Genomic DNA, 19,890 nt, shown 5'->3' on the forward strand with positions numbered 1-19,890 from the left:
GGAAGGTAATGTGATCACCATGTATGCATTGTCTAGCCACCAATCTTCAATATCCTGTAATGTAGAATTTGATTGGCTAAGACCTTCCCTTTCCTGTGTCTCTTCCTGTATAACGTACTTGCCTTTCTGTTGTAACCTTGTCAGATTTTGTAATACATTGCTAATGTAACGCTTAATTAAATAACACAACTTGGTTTAAACTTGTAGATGTGTTAATTTCTTAATAGAAGTTGATTAAGTTGTAGGTGTGTTAATTTCTTAATAGAAGTTGATTTATGTTTTTATATAAGATATTTGTTTGAGCACTATTGATTGGTTGGCTTGGGTCACATAGATATGGGCGGCACTCATTATAATTCTGTTCACCTGCGTGAGCCCACACTCTCTTCCACCGGTGGAAGAGAGGGTGACACAGGGCCGTTGTACTTTTTTGTTGACCGCAAGTTGAAATGATTGCTTCGATTAATATAACAATGTCTATGTCTGATCACCGAGTTTGTTGTCATTAAACTACATTATTTTGCAACAGAGTTTTTGATTTCAGCAAGTACTCTTTTGTAGCGTGTCACACAATATCAAACAGGCCCGGATCAGCCTCTCAGCGACTTTGATTGTTTCCTGCTGTCGCTATATTTTGTAAAAAAAACAAAAACAACAAGCACACAAGACGTAAGAAGAACCATCATCAAACAGCGCATGGATTAAGGATCTTTCAAGGAGAACGGAGATAAGCAATTGTTTGAAATAATTCACGGAGCGAGGTAAGCACTGGCTGTTAATAAAGACTGCAGTTTTGGAAGCCGCCTTCAACGCGGATCACAGCCAGGTAAGACTTACCGCTGAATGTGCACATATTGAGCGCTGTGTATCTCCACTGTGTAACTCTGCTCTGTCGCATGGAAGTTGCGCTGCTCTGTTGATGTGGAAGTGTGATGCTTTGAAGGAATTTTCTTCCGATCTTTGAAGTGTGTTACAATAAAACGAGTGCACTGACGAAGCTTGAATATCAAACGGAGAAAATGAGCCAAATAAATGTTGACGTGGAGAGTGTTGAAATGGACTATGGGAAAAGAGAACGCAAACTCACTGCGAAGGCATTGGTAAATAACATCGAAAAACTTCAACGGGAACGTAAAACCAGTGTGAACAAAATAAAAGCACATGAGAGAAAGGGGAAATGCCTCACGTGTGCAAACTCATTTAGAGAAATTATTTCAACTGGGTGAAAAAGCCATTATTTCACATTAAATGTTGATTCCTTTACTCCCAGAGGATGAACTAAAGAAACAAAAGGAATAGTTTGCCAGTATCTTGGAATACATGTGAAAGCTTTCAGAGGGACATTAAACGGTGGTTAAAGGAGCCACAAGAGGATTCTGCCACAATAACTGCTGCTGTGCTGGATATTCCAACAACGGATGATATGCAAGAGTATGTGCAACCAAGTGACAGTGTGTCAAACGTGGAAATCAGAAGAAGAGCAACCAGATCACAAAAAGTCTACAACTTCTACTGAGTCGTCTGCAAGCCTTAAAACAGAGGCTGACTTGGCAGCTTTAATGGCAATAAATAAACTATTAAAGGACAAACATGAACTGGAGGAGCAAATTAGGAGCAACTTCAGATGGAGGAGGATATTGCAGCACACGGCTAAATTAAATGTGTTGCAAACACGGAGCGTCCTAAGTGGGAAAAGTTCAAAAACAAAGCCTTTGGATGGAATGAACTCTTATATTGAACAAAGAAACCTTAAACCACAAGTCCTCTACACTGCCAAGGACAATATAAATACTCCACAAATGTTGCTAAACCAAAGGGTGACTAACAATAACTTCTTGGATCCAACAACACGGCTTAATGAGAACATTTCACCTTTGTTCCATTCCTCAGAGCCAGTATCCCATTAAAAAAAAATCCAATTTGAAAACACAAATGAATTATGGAGATAGCTTGAACGCAAATGAAGATCAAAACAACATACTGGGTGGGCATTATGAGAAAATGAAATAACCACACTGTTAATACAACAGCAATGCCTTTCATCCTTGCCAAAGAGAGAGATTCCAGTTTTTGATGGTGACCTGTTAAAATATCACATTTATGAAGGCTTTTGAGAATGGTGTTGAGAAAAACACAAACAGCTACAGTGACCGACTCTATTTTCTGGAGCAGTACACTCAGGGTCATCCCAAAGGACTTGTTCGAAGTTGCCAGCATATGGATCCAGAGAGGGGATATGTCAAGGCTAAAGCTCTAATCAGGGAGCAGTTTGGAAATAAGCAGAAAGTGGTATCTGCTTATTTGTAAAAGGCTCTTTCATGGCCTCCTATAAGAACCGAGGATGTTAAGGCTCTGCAAGACTACAGTTTCTTCCTTAGAGCATGTGCAAACGCAATGGAAGAGGTGCAGTATTTGTTTGAGCTTGACATGGCTGCAAATATGATGATCATAATAAGAAAGTTACCTTACCATTTCAGAGACAAGTGGAGAACTTTAGCCTGTGAGCTGCAGGAGAGGAACAGCCGCAGAGCAACATTCTTTGACATCACACATTTCATTGAGAGATACGTTAAAATCTTAACCGACCCAGTGTTTGGAAACATTCAAGATGCTCCGTTCATAACAACAAATACTGGTTTAAACAGATCACAGCCTCACTCACATTTTGTAGGAACTAGCTTTGCCACCACTGTAGCTCTTGTAGAAAATGAAACCCAGACAGATACTGAATGGAAGGAACACATTCTAACAAAATGGAGGACATGTCTGTGCTGCGGAGGAGGTCACACCTTGGACTCGTGCCATCAGCTTGAAAAAGGACACACAAGAGAAGATGGGCTTCTTGATGGAAAAAGGTGTCTGTTTTGGCTGTTTGTGCATGGGGCACATTAGCAGAAATGGCAATAAACAAATTTCCTGTTCAAAATGTGGCTTCAAACATCCAACCATACTTCACTTCCCTTCCAATGAAGCAAGACACAATCCTGCTCAAGCCAAGAATACATCAGAGTTATCAGTGGAATGCACACTGGTTTCAAGTGGCCTTACAGGGGCTGGTGATGACAATTGTAAACTTCCCATAGTTCCAGTGCAAGTCAAGTCAACGAAGGGCAGCAAGATTGTCACCACTTATGCTTTCTTGGACCCAGGAAGTACAGCAGTGTTTTGTACAGAGGACCTGATGCACGAGCTTGGCCTAACTGGAAAGAAGGCGCAGATTTGTTTACGAACCATGGGCCAAGAGAGGGTCGTAAATAGCCATATTGTGTTCGGACTAGAAGTGGCTGGCTTAAAGAATGACAATTTCTTTGAACTGCCACAAAGCTACACCCAAGAGTGCATGCCTGCCAGCAGTGGGAACATTCCTAGACAAGCGGACCTACAGAGATGGCCTCATCTGAACATTTTTTATTTGCCTGAAATAAATGCAGGGATTGGACTGTTGATAGGAACCAATGTTCCTAAGGCCTTGGAACCATACGCAGTGTGGATGACGGACCCTATGCAAGCAGGACAATTCTAGGCTGGACAGTGAATGGACCACTTAAAGGAGTGAGAATGCAATGGATTTGGACAAAGTGTCTGAACAGAATCTCAGTTGTGAATTTGGATGGACCTTGGCAACAGCAGTTCAGTGCAGACTTCCCTGAATGCAGATTGGAGTAACAAGCTGGAATGTCAAGAGAGGATCTCAAGTTTAAGAAATTTGCAAAGACAGTGTTTTTTCAGCAAAAGAAAGAGTCGAAGAAGAAGTGTAAAAAGAAAAGTTTTAAAGATGAGAAGAAGCCTCATCTCAAATCCCAACAAAAGCCCTCTCCTTCAACGGCTACTCAGAAAGGCCGCCGCTGCAAACAAAGAAATGGAGAACAGGATGAAGTGGACCAACGTGCTCTACAAGGCCGAAGGACTCAGAGTCAAAGACGACGAGGACGACATGCTCGTTATAGAAGGAGCGGGGCGATCAAAGCGAGAATATCGTGGAGAAGATGCAGAAACGGCAGGAAGAGACGGAAGAACATCCGACATCGGTGACATCTTTTCCACAGTATTGACTCTTTTCGACTGACGGACTTAAAAGACACTAAGGATTATCTCTGATTGAGCCTAGGTGGTGGTGCCTTTTGGCCTGACTAACTTGTGACTCGTACACAAAAAAGAAGAAGGAAAACTAAACGCATGAACTGTAACTGTATGGACTTAATTACCAAGCTCACATATCTCCCATTTTAATAATGTTAGTAATTATTATGTATACTAACCTACTAATTAGAGGTTGGTGTGCAGGAGCCATGAAACGTGTTTAGTAATCCTTTGTTTTTATATAAGATATTTGTTTGAGCACTGTTGATTGGGTCACATAGATATGGGCGGCACTCATTATAATTCTGTTCACCTGCGTGAGGTGTGGGTGGAAGAGAGGGTGACACAGGGCCGTTGTACTTTTTTGTTGACCGCAAGTTGAAATGATTGCTTTGATTAATATAACAATGTCTATGTCTGATCACAGAGTTGTCATTTAACTACATTAATTTGGAACAGAGTTTTTGATTTCAGCAAGTACTTTTTTGTAGCGTGTCACACAATATCAAACAGGTCCGGCCTCAGCCTCTCAGCGACTTTGTTTGTTTCCTGCTGTCGCTATATGGATTTCCAGCACAAACTATTTAGTGTTTTTAGAAATGTAACCGTTGTTCGACCTCAACTGCCTTATAAATGTCAACAATTCTGTGCAGAAAGTTTGTAAAAGCTCCTTCGGAAAGGTGCAAGCCATTATGCAAGTGTAGGATTTAGACAAATGATTGTGACATTAAATAATTTTAAAAGCTGAAAAAAATGCAAATCCAACATGGTCAGACAGTTACATATACATTTATTATAAACACTGTACATAAAGAAAACACAAATAACTCTAGTGTGACGCTCCGAGGCATCCTAATCTATCTGTATACAAAAGCTTTAACACTGATTATTTCTTTAATGACCTTTTTTTAAATATTTAGTAGTTTTTAATGAGTTCCTACTGTTTAAAATATGCATCATTTTTCTTTTCTCAGGAAAGCATTTAATGAGATCAGTCATAAAGATAAAAAAACAAAAAACGGTATCTCACACTTTAACTAGTAGCTTTCTATGGACTTTAGTTAAGGCTGACAACAACAGTGTGGGGACCAATCAGTTCCATTTAAAAAGTATTATCAGTACTCCAGAGGGACCTTATCCCCTCCGCATATTACCAGTGACACAAATACTGTACTTGTAGTGCAAAGTCATCTCTCCTGCAGCGGGGAGCTGCTCGGAGAGGAACAGCCGGACAACAGATCAAAGACGATTGGAACAAATGTCTGGAAAACCAAAAATAAAAACACATGCAAATTAAATTGTGTCTCTGTGCGCACATAAAGGGAATGTTTAATATGTTTTCAAGGGCCATATGTTTCAAATTAAATAACTTGAATAATAACTTGTCAGATTGTAGCTCTACAACGTGTTGGAGCATTTTGTGTTGTAAAATAAAGGATTTGTTCAATATTCTCTGAATATGTTTATTATATTTCTTGCTTTCTAAGAGTGTGAATACTTTTTATAAGCAGTGTACTTGTGAATGTTCTAAATACTTAAACCATGCTTAGATTTGATCTGTGGTGTGGACCTGGGCTATAGCATGAGTCTGCCTCAGCCTTCGCTGTAAGCATGGTTGTCTAATTCTCAATGTCATCATCGTAATGTATGCTGTTTTATTACACATTAATAATTGCATAGGAATGAATTTAATCAGTTTAAATAGGACATTTTGCACATCGTGTTTTGATCTTGTGACCTAGGCTGAATATTTGTCCTTTTAAACATTTGGTTGACTAAAAACCTATTGATTGTTTAAAAGAATTTCAATTTGAAAACGAATATATTTGTCATGTCATTTCATTCAATATTGCAACGCTTCGTTAATACTTCTGTTTTGTAAATGCACAGCGTGTGTACTCACAAAGGACTCTTGGAATTGCAGTGTGTAGGCCAGGGGGTTCCCACAGCGGGGCCGGGGGGGGAGGAGGCAGGGAGCGTTAGGGACGGAACAGTAGGAGGCCACCTCCTCGTCCATACGCAGCTCCTCCAGAGCAAGAAGACGCTTCCGCAGCAGCGCCACGGCTGAACTCTGAGTAGAAGGCTTCTGGGATATGAGGTCTATAATAGAAGAAATTAAACCTTAAAATATATTCACAGTCAGGAAAGATGTAGACTTTGAGGTGTGAGGGTTACCTTTGTGCAGACTTTGAGCAGGGTTGATCTGACAGGCAGACACAGGCCTCGTCTCTTCATGTAAGGGCAGCACCGGGCCATGCGCCTCCTGACGGACGGAGCTAACCTGCTTCTCAAAACGTGGAGCTCTTAGCAACGTTTTGCCCGTCGAGAAAAAAATGACAGACTCTCTCTGCAGTGCTTGGAAGAACGGCTGTCCTCCCACAATCCTCTGCTCCTCCTCTTCATCCTTGTCGGTGCCGACCCCGCTCGCTTCTACCTTTACTTCATGGTGTGCTTTAGCCTAGAGGAGTGAGGGTTGACACCAAACACCAACAGACATTTAACAATACATCTTAAATAAATAACAAGAACATCCCTTTTTATTTTGTGTTCACTTCTTACAGTTGCGTTTTGAGTCGGGAGCTGCTCTGCTCGTTTCTCAGGATGCTCTTCCTCCTGATCATAAAATAATCTCTGCACGATCTCCTGATAACAGACAAAATAATTAAATGAATTATGATACAAAACCTATGATGAGAAGGATGAGGTCAAAAAACTCTAGTTGTTGATTAATTAAATGTATAGCTAAATTATTGAAAACTGTTCAAGAACAATTTGGTGTTTTGCCTGAAACTGTATCTGCACACACAGATTATGTTTCCCCATTTGGTTTTGCTTCAAGACTTTCAAACTGATTTGTGTAAAGCCCTCTAGACAAATTAGGAAATGGACATGACTTTCTGCTCTCACCTCCTTTTGTGGTTTAAGGGTGGATTTGCAGCGCTGCAGCCCGGGAGTGATGGCGAATGATGACCGATGTGATGATGAAAGAGGCCATTTCTGAAAACAGCAGCATGGTGAGATAAGGGAGAGACTCTGACAACATAAACAGATTTATAATCATACAATATGTGTAATACTGACCATAGCAGACATGGGCCGATTTCTGGTGGAGGGGACCCTCTGAGGGGTCCATTGCTTCTGCGGAATCTCTTTGAGTGCTAGAACTGAAGATTAAACAGCAGCGTCACGTCAGGGTAAAAGTACAAAGAGATAAGAAGGTTTCATAAGAAGAACAACGATTCTGCATCTTACCTACTGGTCCCTCGGTTGCCTCCGCACGATTTTTTCTAACCGGCACTCTCTGAGCCTAAGACAGCAGGTGAGGCAGTACGTTAAACTGTGCTTGTTATTCAAAAGCAATGTGATTAGCTTATTTAAAACAAATTGCCAGAGTGAAAACATATTGTATGCAAACATACATGTATGATTGACGTGCCTCTGCCCGGACAGACAGGGATTCTGGGTGTGGCCCCCAGAGGCCCTCCAGCCTTCACTCCTTCATTCTGCAGGATACTTTGAAGTGCAGCGACGTCTGGGGAGAACTGCACAGACTTCATCAATCCTGGAAGAAGAGCACAAAGAGTCAAGACCGACATGTTGCTCTGTTACATCGAGTTATGTCCAGAACTATTTCTTAGTCGGTCTGTAATGAATGTAGAAACAGAGTTAGAACAATATTTCCCAGAAACTCAAAAATTACTTTTCCAATAGGCTTCCAATTTTAAAAAGAGATGTAAGTGATGAATGTAGTTGTGCAAATGCAGGCCTTACAGGGTTATAACCAAAAACAAAACGCATCCCCAAAATAACAAGATATCGCTTTACAATTCTTCGACTGGTTTGACTGAAAAATATTGATGTGAGGAAAGGGAAAGTGAGGAAACATAGTGAATGGGTTTAACAAAACAACTTGTAATCACATACTGTTTATTCAGGTACACATTATGTTTCTGAACTTGTGCTGCTTGCCTGAAATGGGTCCTAATTTGTGTTGACTTCTCAAGACAGGCACTCTCTGGGGCTGCAAACAAGAGAATCACCAGCACATTTTTATTAAAACACATTCAAAGAAAAAGAAAATAGATTAAAAATGACTATTCCAAGAAAATGGAATCAAAACCTCAATAGCTTCCACATCAGTTAAAGCATAGGGACCAACACACATTGTAAAACAATAATTTAAAGAGCAATTATAAAATCCACTCACCAGATTGTTATAGAGCTTTGAGTGTGGAGTTGTAGATCCTAGACCTGTGGCACTCAGTCCTTCATCACGGAGGATACTGAGCAAAGCAGCGTGATCCGACTGGAAGTTGTCCCCTTTGTCTGAAATACATAAAGTGTCTGGTTATAATGAGCTATGATTCTAGCTATCCAACTAATAATATGCTAAAATTGTGTTGTGAGATACATTTGTTTCCATTGAAAAATGCAGTTATTGTTGTCTTCAAAGGGCGAAGTGTTTTTGCAGCAAGACATACATGAGGTCGCCTAATAACTGGAAACATTAACAAATAAGTTTGAAGATGTGCAAATATAGGCTGCAAATATATTGAAATGTATTGTGCACAGAACAAATAAGTATGCTTTTGAAAAGACAAACAACACAATCAACTCACCGGTTGAACTTTTGGATAAAGGGTCCTGCGCGGTCAGCTGCATGTTCTGGGTAGCATGGGATGTCTTGGCTGGATCTTTGAGACTGAGCAGGCTCATGTTATCCGAGCAGGCCTCTGCACTAACAGCAGGCTCTGCAGAAGAAACCCCTTTGCTCTGAGGCACAGCGTTATTAGGAATAGATGATTGAGGTTTAAATAGAGTGGCAGATGTCTGTAATGCGTTATCCTTCGCCTTTCCTTTAAATGTCCCTGTTTCTTTGGTTAAATCTATATCCTGCATTAAGGCAGCCGGATGTTTAGTAGGCTTTGCATTTACGTTTTGGGTTTTAAGAGGAGAATTGCATACACTGTTATCAGCATTAGTGCCAGTTCTTGATTGTGACACAGTGCAAGGCTCTTGATTTTCATGGCCCAGTCTTGAGTTCTTGGGCTGACAAAAGTTGAATGGTACCGGCCTGGTGCAAGGCTTTTTCTTCCTCGTTTTCCCCTGTAGAAAAACAATAGTATTAATAACAAATGCCTGATCTGGTTAAAACATTGAAATATGCAGGACAGGAAGAAGTAACTCACAGCTAGAGGCTTGTCCTCCCACTTATAATTAGATAGGCCGAAGTTGGACGTAGTCTGAAGATGAAGGGACTTGGCAAGCACAGGAAGCCGACTAATACCTGGTCGCAACGCTGCCCTCCGACCCATTTCTGATTTGACTGGATCCTGATTCTCAATATTAGAATTGGAAAGGTGATGTGCAGAGAGGAGTTTGGAAGGCTTTGGGTGTGCAGGCATTTTGTTATTTTCATTCTTTGTTCTGTGTAAAGAAAACCAGTCAGTTACCAAAATAATAAATGCAATTCGAGTTTAACATTGTTTGAACAGTTGCAATTTTTACTTTCAGATATATAAATATCTCTCCTGGTTTTTATTCAACAAAACATTTAAAAGTTTGCAAATGTTAAATGAAGAGGTAAGCAGGCATATTTAACTTTCAGTGAGTGTGGTACTTTCTACCAGCTGCCCCAGACAAAGACAAGAGGTTTTTATTTCTAGCACTAAGAGCAAAGGAAAATAAAGTGAACATATATCTCTAAAACTAGCTTACCTCGTCAACTCACTGCGGATTTTGTTCTGGCTTTGTTGACGAAGGACTGGAGAGGAGTCCATATTGAAAGCAAGGTGTGAGGAGCAACTAGAGGAGCAACAAAATGGCAAACACAAAAGATCAACAACACTTGAAACACATAAGGGTTATTGGCAAACTTGCACCAACAGAAACCTTTATATAGAGAGTATATATAAATATATCAGACTACAAGTCCTGCCAAAGTTTAAAAACATCACATTATCCACTCGGAATTTAAATGGAAAGCATACTAGGTCAGTTTAAGACGAGCAGAAGCCTGAGTGGGTAATGTATTTTCTCGCTAGCACATGCTAGATGCGCACAGAGCCGTTTAAAGGAGTCGTTACATACTTTTCAAGAAGAAATGTCCCGCTGTAACTTCCTTCTGTGCGTCCGAAAAAGTATTCCTAATAGGATTAAGTCCAAAATATATGTTTTAGGCGTTTAGGGCCGGTTTAAAGGTCCCTTGTTTTGTCCCTTTCACAAAGCAGTGGGCTGTCAACTTCCTGAACCCGCAGCAGTTTGTAAAAAGCGCGTTTAGCTATTGGTCGTAAAATAAGGCCGTATCAACCAATGAATGTGCCTATTTAAGTCATTACAATATTGTCGACCAATCAGGAACGCATTTTCATAAACAGCTCCATGGTAACGACGCGAAAGTTGTTTAATCACGTGGTTGCTTTTTGCCGCGGACTGTGTAGAATAAAAAGGTATTGTCCACCAGAGTGAAATAGATTAATGTCGCCAAAACGCAGCCGAAGAGCAACACACATCAGCAACAAGAAGCCACTGCTACGAAAAGCAAATAAAATACACCATAATAAGTACAATTATAATACTTTAAGAAGCATAAAACATTGAAAACATGGGATAATGTGGAGCAAGATTAGTCTCGGTTGTCTTTGAGTTTTGTCTGGATATGTTAGTGGTATTAGTGGAGGCAGTTTGTATTTTCTTGATTGGCCTATGTATTTTCTTCTCTTTATTTATATTTCAGGGTGTTGTAAATTAGAGTTTACTACAAACACAAATTAACTCAGTGCATCTGGTTCATGTGTTGATCATTTATTTGTATTGTGATTTCTGTATCCAAACAAATATAACTATCAATACTAAAGATACACGACTACACCGCAGTTAGTTTACTCTCAGAGGTCTCTAGAGGTCAGTGTTTGTCGTGCCATCTTTGGAGTTAGCAGCAGTCTGATATAAGAGTTAGTACTAGACATTTGATTATGGTTACCTCTCACTTATTTAATGACTGCATTATTTATTTGAATCCCTTGACAAATGGTGGGATGAGGTGACATCAGGCTGACGTTAAATGGCTAGCAGGTGAGTTACTCTTGCAGTTTGTTTATTGTTAAAACAATGTAAAAGACTCAATAAACAATTAATGTTAACTTTTAGGTGTAGCTTTGTTTGAGCTAGTCCTGAAGCTAACAGCTAAAGGCTCATTCGTCATAAATAAACTGACTCAGAGAGCTAACAATGGAACAACAGTTTAAGAAAAAACCAAACTAGCGTCACCATTTATTTTCACATTTCGACTAATTACGCCTAGAGAATTCCAATGTTTAATTTCTATAGTATATCCAGTCCCTGAAGTCAACAGAGGTGGTAAGTAGTAGGCTACATATTGACTCAAGTAGTAGCTGTACCTTATTGCAATTTGAAAGTATTGAGTATTTATTAATACTTCTTCATATATAAGGAGCATTTATTTATTATTTATTATTTATTATCGTATTTTTATCAGAACAAGATTTTGCTGACAAAAAATATATTTATGATAAAACATGATAACTTGTTTTAAGCGAGAGTAGGCTACCATACATATAAGCAGCTTGTCAAAAATGATATCCACTTGGACCAACTTTATACATCATGAAGATGCTGATTACACATCAATAAAAGTCAATGATAAAGAACATAGCCTACTAAAATAGCATTAAATTATAAAGATAATACATCTGTTTGAAATACACTAAAGTATACTCTGTAACAAGCACTTGGACTTGATAATAATTATTCTTTGTTATAATATTTCTTCTTTAAAGGCCCTTTATACTTCTTTCAACATTGGAAGGCAGGATCACAGATCATGTAGTAAACGATCGGACCCTCCCTCTCCCTCACTGAGTGTGAGCGGCCTGCAGGGGTCGCTACCTGCAGCCCAGCCAGGCACAATGCCCTTCTGACAGCAGCAACACAGTGTGGGTGTCTGCCTGTCAAACCAGAGGCCCTGTGTCAACAGCAGAGGGAAGAAGAAGAGCCGTAGAGGAGGAAACCAGAAAGTAACTCTGCTGCAGACATGGACCTGCGGTCTGAGCTGCTAAAGTCCATCTGGTACGGTTTCACAGCCCTGGATCTGGAGAAGAGCGGTAAGGTGTCCAAGTCTCAGCTGAAGGTGAGTGTGGGGTCTTCTACCTGAAATATTATACATTTTGTCTCTATAAATGCACTCCCTTTTTCTGTCGGCTACCTAATTTCCTACCTCAGTTCTTACTCCATCACGTGGGCTTACTCTGAGGAGGTTGAGGTGAACATATTTGAAGTGCTTAGCAAACTTAATGTCACAAATGCAAATGTTGTTTGTTACTTTTGTTTCTGTGCTTCAGGAACTAAGTGTGTACCCAACCTGATACTACTTATAACCGTCAATATTTAGAGCGTTTTAATCCTGCCCAACAAGGAACACATTTGTTCTCTATATTTTGAGTAAAATGCTCTCCCTGCTGAAAGAGGGCACAATATGCACCTCTGTCTGGCCAATGGAGCACCAGAGTAACAGTTTGCTCTCAGTCTGTATATGAATGGGAGCCCTCATCTCCAAGCTGTGCTTTCACTGGGCCTCCATGTACCAGCCTGTAGTGCAAAGGGTCCTCTTGCACTGGACCTGACCAGAGAACAGCAAGTTGAATAGACATGAGCCCGAGTATGTATAAAAGAACATTGTTACAGTGAGCGCAAGGACAAAGTGGAAACATGTTGGTTATTGTTGTCCCCTCGCTGCAGGGCGTCAATGAAGTCTCTGTATTTTGTTGGTGTCATTGTTATGTCACTTCTTGGTCTTGCTGTGGGTCAGACTCCATTTCCAGCCACCTCCACGTCCCTGCGATGAGCTGCCTGCCGCTGCTGGCTCACAGCTAGTCAGCCTCATGACATGGCTTATCCCCCTCATGCATGCAGCCTGTGTACGGGCACCATGTTCTTTCAAAGCACTCAGAAGCTAGCAGGTTGCATCCCGTGGCCTCAAAACTTACAGATGCTGTACTGCGCTGGAGACCAGAGACAGGATGTGGTTATGGCTCAACGCGCAGTGACTGGTTGTCTGATTAAATGCAACTGATATCTCAAGATGTTGCACGCTCTCACTTATGGAAATGTATCCTAGTAAAGGTTGAAAAAACGACCCTGATTTTGTTCGTTGTTGTTACTTATAACTTATCTTCTGACTCTTCAACGTGTCTCATTTATATTTAATTCCTTTTTGGGGGGGATTTTACCATTTTATCATTTCTTTATTTTACTTGTTTTTTATATTTTCTCTGACCATTTTTCAATCTTATGTCTAGATTCTATATCACAAGTCTCTATTGTTTTATTGTGTTTCTACTTAGTTTGTCAGTCCCCTGTTAAGCACTTTGTGCAGCACTAAGTGTATGAAAGGAAGCTGCTGCAACATTTCTAATTTCATTTGATGAAACCAGATAAAGGTTTTCTTTTTGGCAGTTCAAACATTGATTCATAAAGTGTCTCACTCCAGGCACCCGACCTCTTTCTTTGCACTTATGGGTGCATTGAAAAGTATTTTTAGAAATACGATGCAGCAGAAATGAAACATTTCAGTTCCTTAAAGATCAAATGTTCATGGTCTCCCTGAATTATCTGAGGGTTTTTACCACACATGTTTTATCCCAGCCACATTGACATTGTGTAATGTACTGTAGTTTTGGAAATATTGTAACATCCACATACATGGCATTAAAAGCATATCGATTTGTATCTGATTAGCTCTGCATCTCCTTGCTGCAGTGTGTTGTCCTTAAAATCATTTCCCCCCCTCTATATTGTTATTTTCCAGGTGCTGTCCCACAATCTGTGCACAGTCTTGTGTATCCCACATGACCCTGTCGCTTTGGAGGATCACTTCAGGGATGATGATGACGGTCCCGTTTCCAGTCAGGGTTACATGCCTTACCTCAACAAATACATCTTGGATAAGGTGTCAAAAACACAGCTACATTTTCCATGTTTTGTTAAATTGCTAAGCTTTGTAGTCAAGGCTGCTCTTATAGTCTTTTTAATCTCTGCATGTTGTTGTTGTAGGTTATTGAAGGCTCTTTTACGAAGGAAAACGTAGATGAACTCTGTTGGACTCTTACGGCAAAGAAGAACTACCAGACGGACAAAACCAGCAGCACAGTTCTGCCAGAGAGGGATGCTTTTCGACTATGGTGCCTTTTTAATTTTCTCTCTGAGGACAAGTACCCTTTGGTTATGGTTCCTGATGAGGTTGGTTCAACTGGAATAAGATTTAAAGAATCACAAAACAAACACTTTAAATAATATGTTTTTTAAAGAAGCATTTTTGGTCTGTAAAGAGTATTTCATTGTTTAAGACTGTATACAAAAACAAATATGCACATCTTCATCATCGTCAGGCGATGGTGGCTACATTTGAATGATAGTGACAATTGTTTCTAAATCTAGCCAATTGGATACTCTCAAGTTATTGTGCTTTGTTTTTGAGTACAATTCAGAGAATGAAGTCAGTCCTCTTTTTCCTAAAAGTGTTGTTGGGTCTTTTACAACCACTAAATACACCCTGCCTGAAACTTTGTGTTTTGCCTCATGGAACACGGCGCTCTGTTTATGCAGCAGTGTGGGCTTGTTTCTCACTTGCACCTCGTTTTGGTTTCCTGTCGTGTGTTTTTCACTGTCGCTGCCAAGACAGAACCCTCCATTTCAAGGACAGAATAGTTTCTATCATGAGTTTAAGAAAACATTATCCAGTTTATTTGAGTATGTGCTACAAACGCCAACCACTGTGCAAACAAATCTGTGGTGTAGTGTCGTAAATACTATTGCTGAAGAACATTTAGTTAAGAATAAACATAAGTAAAACCCTTAAGAGAGGTCAATGTTGGATGTGATTTGTAATGTTGTGTTTATGTTGAATATTTGACACTACACTTAATGTAAAACCAGACTGCTCTTATCTGCTATCAAACGATTAGCATGAATAGCTCTCAGGCTGTTATACAGTGAGGAAGGGTAAATTAAATGAGCCAGCATAATTCTCACTCTCGAGACCTTTGGTTTCTTTTCCTCTCCAGGTGGAGTACCTCCTCAAGAAGATATGCATGTCTATGAGTATCGAATTCAACTGTGTTGAATTAGAAGACTTCTTCTCCCAGGACTCAGTGCAGCAAACCGGCATCACTGTGTGGGTTTTTCTGGAGATGATGAACTCGGGAAAGTTAACCAGAGGAATCGATAAGAGCATAACCAGTATGGCCGTAGAGGAAGTTTACAGGGAGATAGTTGGTGATGTCCTCAAAGAGGTAGGAGACCTATCAGATGTCTGTGTTTGGGTTCATGCTCTGCATTATGTTGCTTACAGACAGTGTATGTGTGTCGGGTGCAGGGTTATCTGTGGAAGAAAGGCCAGCTGAGGAGAAACTGGAAGGAGCGCTGGTTCACTTTGAGGCCGAGCAGCTTGTCCTACTACACCGGGGAGGACCGCAAGGACTGCCAGGGAAACATAGTCCTGGATGGGAACTGCTGTGTGGAGGTAAGCAGCTGGAGGGGATCCTCTTTCAAGGCTAAACATTGTCAACACTGGTTAACTCAGGCTTCTAAAGTACTGCATTGTTAGGGTTAGGGTTAGTGTATCCAGAAAAGAGATGCATAGGGTTAGGGAAAATAGATACATACTGCTACTTGGCTTTCTTTGTACATGTGAATGAAATATCATTTTTTTAAGCCAGAGGGTGAGAAGTGTTGCAAGATGAGGATGCAAGTGACCACAAGATGGTTTACTGTTTTATTTTAGAACTTTCCACACCCTTCTTGTAAATAACTGTTAAATGTTACAGCTTCAGCATGTAAGAAAATGATTCAAATAAATAACTTGTTGCTCACACTGCTCACAGTCAGTAGACCTGAAGGCAGAATTTTATGTCTCAGTTTAATAAAAAAAGTGTTATTGAAAGCTTTTCTAAATTATGAGATGGACTGCAATACATTCTATACTATATCTTAAAGTAATCTAATACAATTGAATTGGTACAACTTTGACATATTTAACTTAAAGTGTAAAAAGTATTTCAAATGAAGTAATCCAATTTAAACTTTACTAAAGTTCTCCATTCATTTAGATCTGAAGACTTATAACTATGTTAGGGTTGAAAATTGATGCAGCAAAACAAAGATTTGTTATGCTTTTTAATCTAAATATTCTCTTTGGTGTTTTAACCTACCTAAACCACACTGCAACTTGACTGCAAACATTTTGTCGTAGATTTTCTTGTGTAGTAGTGTCATGCAGAGACAGGTAGCGTTCTACAGAGGTCTGGTAACCTCACTTCCTCCGCTCTAACCAATTATCAGATTTCAGGCAGCTCTCTCTCTTGAGCCACAGACACCTTTATACACATGTTCCCCTTCAACATGTTGACTTACTTTATAAACAATTTATTCATAACTTCAGTTATCATAATGCTTTCTTTTAAGATTCTGATTAAAGTGAAGGAGGGAGGTGCGGTAGAATATTGACAATTGATGTGTCTTCCCCTAAGGTCCCCATTATTCCTTGCAAAACATTTAACCACCTTTCCTTTACCAAGGAGACAATTACAAACCTCCCCCTTTCACTTAAAGGTGGGGTAGGTAAGTTTGAGAAACCGGCTCGAGATACACTTTTTGTTATATTCCATGGAATGCTCTTAACATCCGATAGCAATGAATATCTTAAGTGCCAAAGCACTTAAGATATTCATTGCTATCGGATGTTAAGAGCATTCCATGGAATATAACAAAAAGTGTATCTCGAGCCGGTTTCTCAAACTTACCTACCCCACCTNCCACAAAAATGCCTGCAACTTGATGACTCTAATAATAAAGGTGGTCCCCGTGCGGGTCATGGCGAACTCACGCAGCGTCATAAAATAAAAACCCTCTCTTTCCTCCGTACCCAAATCTTTTAAAAACGCGCGGCTGTAACAACGAGACGGATACAGATTTCCATCCCGCTGTACGTAATACGGCGGCGGTACCCACAGAAAGTTGCTCATCAGAAACATTGCCTGACGTGTTTTGGGCACGTCTTTGCTTTACATTAGAAGCCTCGCCTAACACTCAGGGTCTAACCGTATACTGCTAGCCGTACATGCTGTTTAATAGAATAAAGACACGCAATCCGTCACTGTGTGATCAAACCCGCAAGGAGAAAAAGCATTTTGAGCCTTCATTAGCTGCTTTCAGAAATAATCCTTGATGTGGTTTTAGAACAGGTAAGGGCGTTTTATCACAGCCAGAATTTAACTTGGTATCTCTGGTAGAATTCTGATCAGGCATTAGCTCCGCCTCCTCTTCTTTCTTTTTTTCAAGCTAAGGACCCAAGATCTGCGTTTCTCTAACGGGGCTGCAAAAGAGGGGTTTGAGCAGTATGAGGCATGGCTACAATGTTTGGTATTTTGAAAAAAAAACTTCACAGACATGTTTTATATAGGTATGGCCCTACAATATATGTTTCAAATATAGCATGATAGGTCCACTTTAAATAACTTCATATAAAGACCTTCTTTGTGTAAAAAGAAAAAAGCATGAATTTATGACTGTTCCTTTTCTGATGTAAATGTTAAAATGCGGATTTTACCATTGGAGTTGCTTTAGGAGGCTACAGGTAATTCCACTATTGTCAGTCTCCCCTCATCTTCCCTTTCCCCACTTCCTCTCCTCCTGTCCATGTGTACAAATGGCACCGTGTTATTAATACACACTGCCTAGGAGCCTCTGGAATTAAGGCGATTGGCATGGACGGCATGCCATGGCATAATGATGAAGGAGAAACAAGCAAAGGATGGACAAAACAGTGAGTGTCAGATCAGAAAGTGGGCAAAGAAAAAGAAAGGAAGCGATGTAGAGAAGAAAGAGAAGAGGGAAAAGGATAATTGGAGCGAGGAGAGGACATATGAGTCGGGAGTGCGCTGGAACAGAGACAGCCGAGTGTTTCATGACGAGCATAAATGCGTTTTCAGATCGCTCTCTGTGCCAATGTACATGCCTCTATGCCACCTACAGGCTGCATGAGGGGAGGAGAGGAGAGGAGAGGAGAGCCACTGCAAGGGAGGGAGGAGAGAGGGTGAAGTGGGAGATGTGATGAGATGAGAGGAAACGAGGGAGGTTTGAAGGAGAGGGAAACAAAAAGAGGAGGGAAGAGAACAAATGGTGATCTCCTACTGCCCTGATGTAAGGCTCACATTGGAGGAAATGCTGCTCCAAAACAAGTCAAAAATTGTATGAAAACAAAAAAAATTTCGCTTAAGAAATCTGCCAAGTGAACATTTGCTTGATAAGATTTCTTGAAGGGATAATTACATACATCAGATCTTGTAATTGTATAAAAACAAGACCCTTTATCTCTGTTACTTCTTAGAGGTCCCCTATTATACTGTTTTTCAACAATATATTACAGGTCTCAGATATATAGAGAACATGTCTCTGATTGGCTCCAAACACCAAACACATCATTGCAGCATTACCCATAATCCCCTCTGTGTCAGCCCTGTTTCCAAAGTGCTGATTCTCTGTCTGCTACTTTAGATGAAAATAAGGAGCCCCTCCCCACGCCCCTCTGAGAGACATTTGGTTACAAAGAACTCAATGGTGCTCTAGGAGGAGATTCAGGTGATAAGGGGGGGGGTTACCTTGGTTGGTGATTGGCTAATGGTTACACAAGACAAAATATCGTTATGACATCATAAAGTGACCAAAATCTGATCAGATAATTTTCAGGCAGGTTTTTATAGAAATGGATCAGGACAGAAAGAGAATCTTTGTTCCTGAAACTTTCAGAGTCTCTTTACACAGAGGGGACACATGTTGATGTAGAAGAGACATGAACACAGTAGATTTTTGATAATAGGTGACCTTTAAGTTATTGGTTCTTATATCAAATGTAAAGAAAATATTTCTATTAGACAATATACTTGCTTAAATTTCAAGTTTTTCTAGTACCAGGGCTGGCTAAAGTTGTTAATGTTATACGTTTCCTGTTTACTGAGTTCTTAATTCAATGCAAGGTGTTGTCCTTGGCCCCTGTCTGAAAGGTTAGGCACAACTGCTTTGACTGGGAAGATCTGGCTGGTAGCTGTCGAAAGGTGCAGCCTCCTCTCCGCTGCACGTAAAACGCTCACCACCATTTCACTGCTTAGTTCTGGGATAACTGCTCATATTTGAATCTGACACCTTCAGAAACAGCGACTTTCTGTCAGGCCAGTCATACAGTTCTAGTCTGAAGGTACAATCACCATTGCTGCAAATCACTGATTGACAGCTATTCCAACATTAGATTGACTTCCTTGTTAACTAAGCTCGAAATAAAAGGGCTGCACTTTCATCCCATTTGACGCATATTTAGAGCTTGATTCCAAACTTTTCAAATGGAAATAGAACAAAATCATTCGTTTTTGCATTGGGATCATCGATTGGAGATACATTATCATATATACACATTATAGTGGTCAATTTTTACTGTTGATTGAAGTCCAATAGGGGCGCGTTCACACCGCAGTTACTTTTCCACAAACGGTTCGATGCGAACTTATTCATTTTTAGAAACTCTTTATTCTCATGAACTAAGTACAGCTCGCGTTCACCACCTGAATAAGTTGTCCCTGAGGAGGATTAGGCAAATGAGCCGCTGGCGTCACTTCTTCTTCTTCTGCTTTGTGGTTTACTAGCCAGACCGCAAACAACTTCACGGCGTATACTGCACCTGGAGTTCCCCGGGCGGAAGTCCCCGGAGTTGGGGAAGGGCTTCAGTCGAAGCTGCTGGGACTC

General features: G+C 40.4%; 2 protein-coding genes across 3 annotated transcripts in view; one reads left to right on the top strand and one right to left on the bottom strand.

The window, feature by feature from the left end:
- Positions 1–4,853: 4,853 nt before the first annotated feature.
- Positions 4,854–10,353, bottom strand: troap (trophinin associated protein). Its single transcript, XM_010784394.1, has 14 exons — positions 10,171–10,353; positions 9,799–9,885; positions 9,270–9,507; positions 8,700–9,186; positions 8,288–8,406; positions 8,050–8,101; positions 7,500–7,642; positions 7,333–7,387; positions 7,162–7,244; positions 6,988–7,077; positions 6,640–6,723; positions 6,256–6,538; positions 5,984–6,180; positions 4,854–5,342 (listed from the first exon to the last, which is right to left on the bottom strand). The coding sequence occupies exons 2-14, from the start codon at positions 9,858–9,860 to the stop codon at positions 5,268–5,270; spliced, it is 1,968 nt and encodes a 655-aa protein (XP_010782696.1). The 5' UTR covers positions 9,861–9,885; positions 10,171–10,353; the 3' UTR covers positions 4,854–5,267.
- Positions 10,354–11,990: 1,637 nt separating this feature from the next.
- Positions 11,991–19,890, top strand: part of LOC104956844 (DEF6 guanine nucleotide exchange factor) — a 12,824-nt gene continuing 4,924 nt past the window's right edge. The window contains exons 1-5 of one of the 2 annotated variants that reach the window (XM_010784395.1): positions 11,991–12,229; positions 13,907–14,047; positions 14,152–14,337; positions 15,162–15,389; positions 15,473–15,619. In XM_010784395.1, the coding sequence (XP_010782697.1) occupies positions 12,134–12,229; positions 13,907–14,047; positions 14,152–14,337; positions 15,162–15,389; positions 15,473–15,619 (798 nt within the window). In that variant the 5' untranslated portion in view covers positions 11,991–12,133. The remainder of the gene's footprint in view (positions 12,230–13,906; positions 14,048–14,151; positions 14,338–15,161; positions 15,390–15,472; positions 15,620–19,890) is intronic. The other variant, XM_010784396.1, reaches the window with a different exon arrangement.

The sequence above is a fragment of the Notothenia coriiceps genome, unplaced genomic scaffold (assembly GCF_000735185.1).
Source record: "Notothenia coriiceps isolate Sejong01 unplaced genomic scaffold, NC01 NC01_scaffold00026421, whole genome shotgun sequence".
Lineage (NCBI taxonomy): Eukaryota > Metazoa > Chordata > Actinopteri > Perciformes > Nototheniidae > Notothenia > Notothenia coriiceps.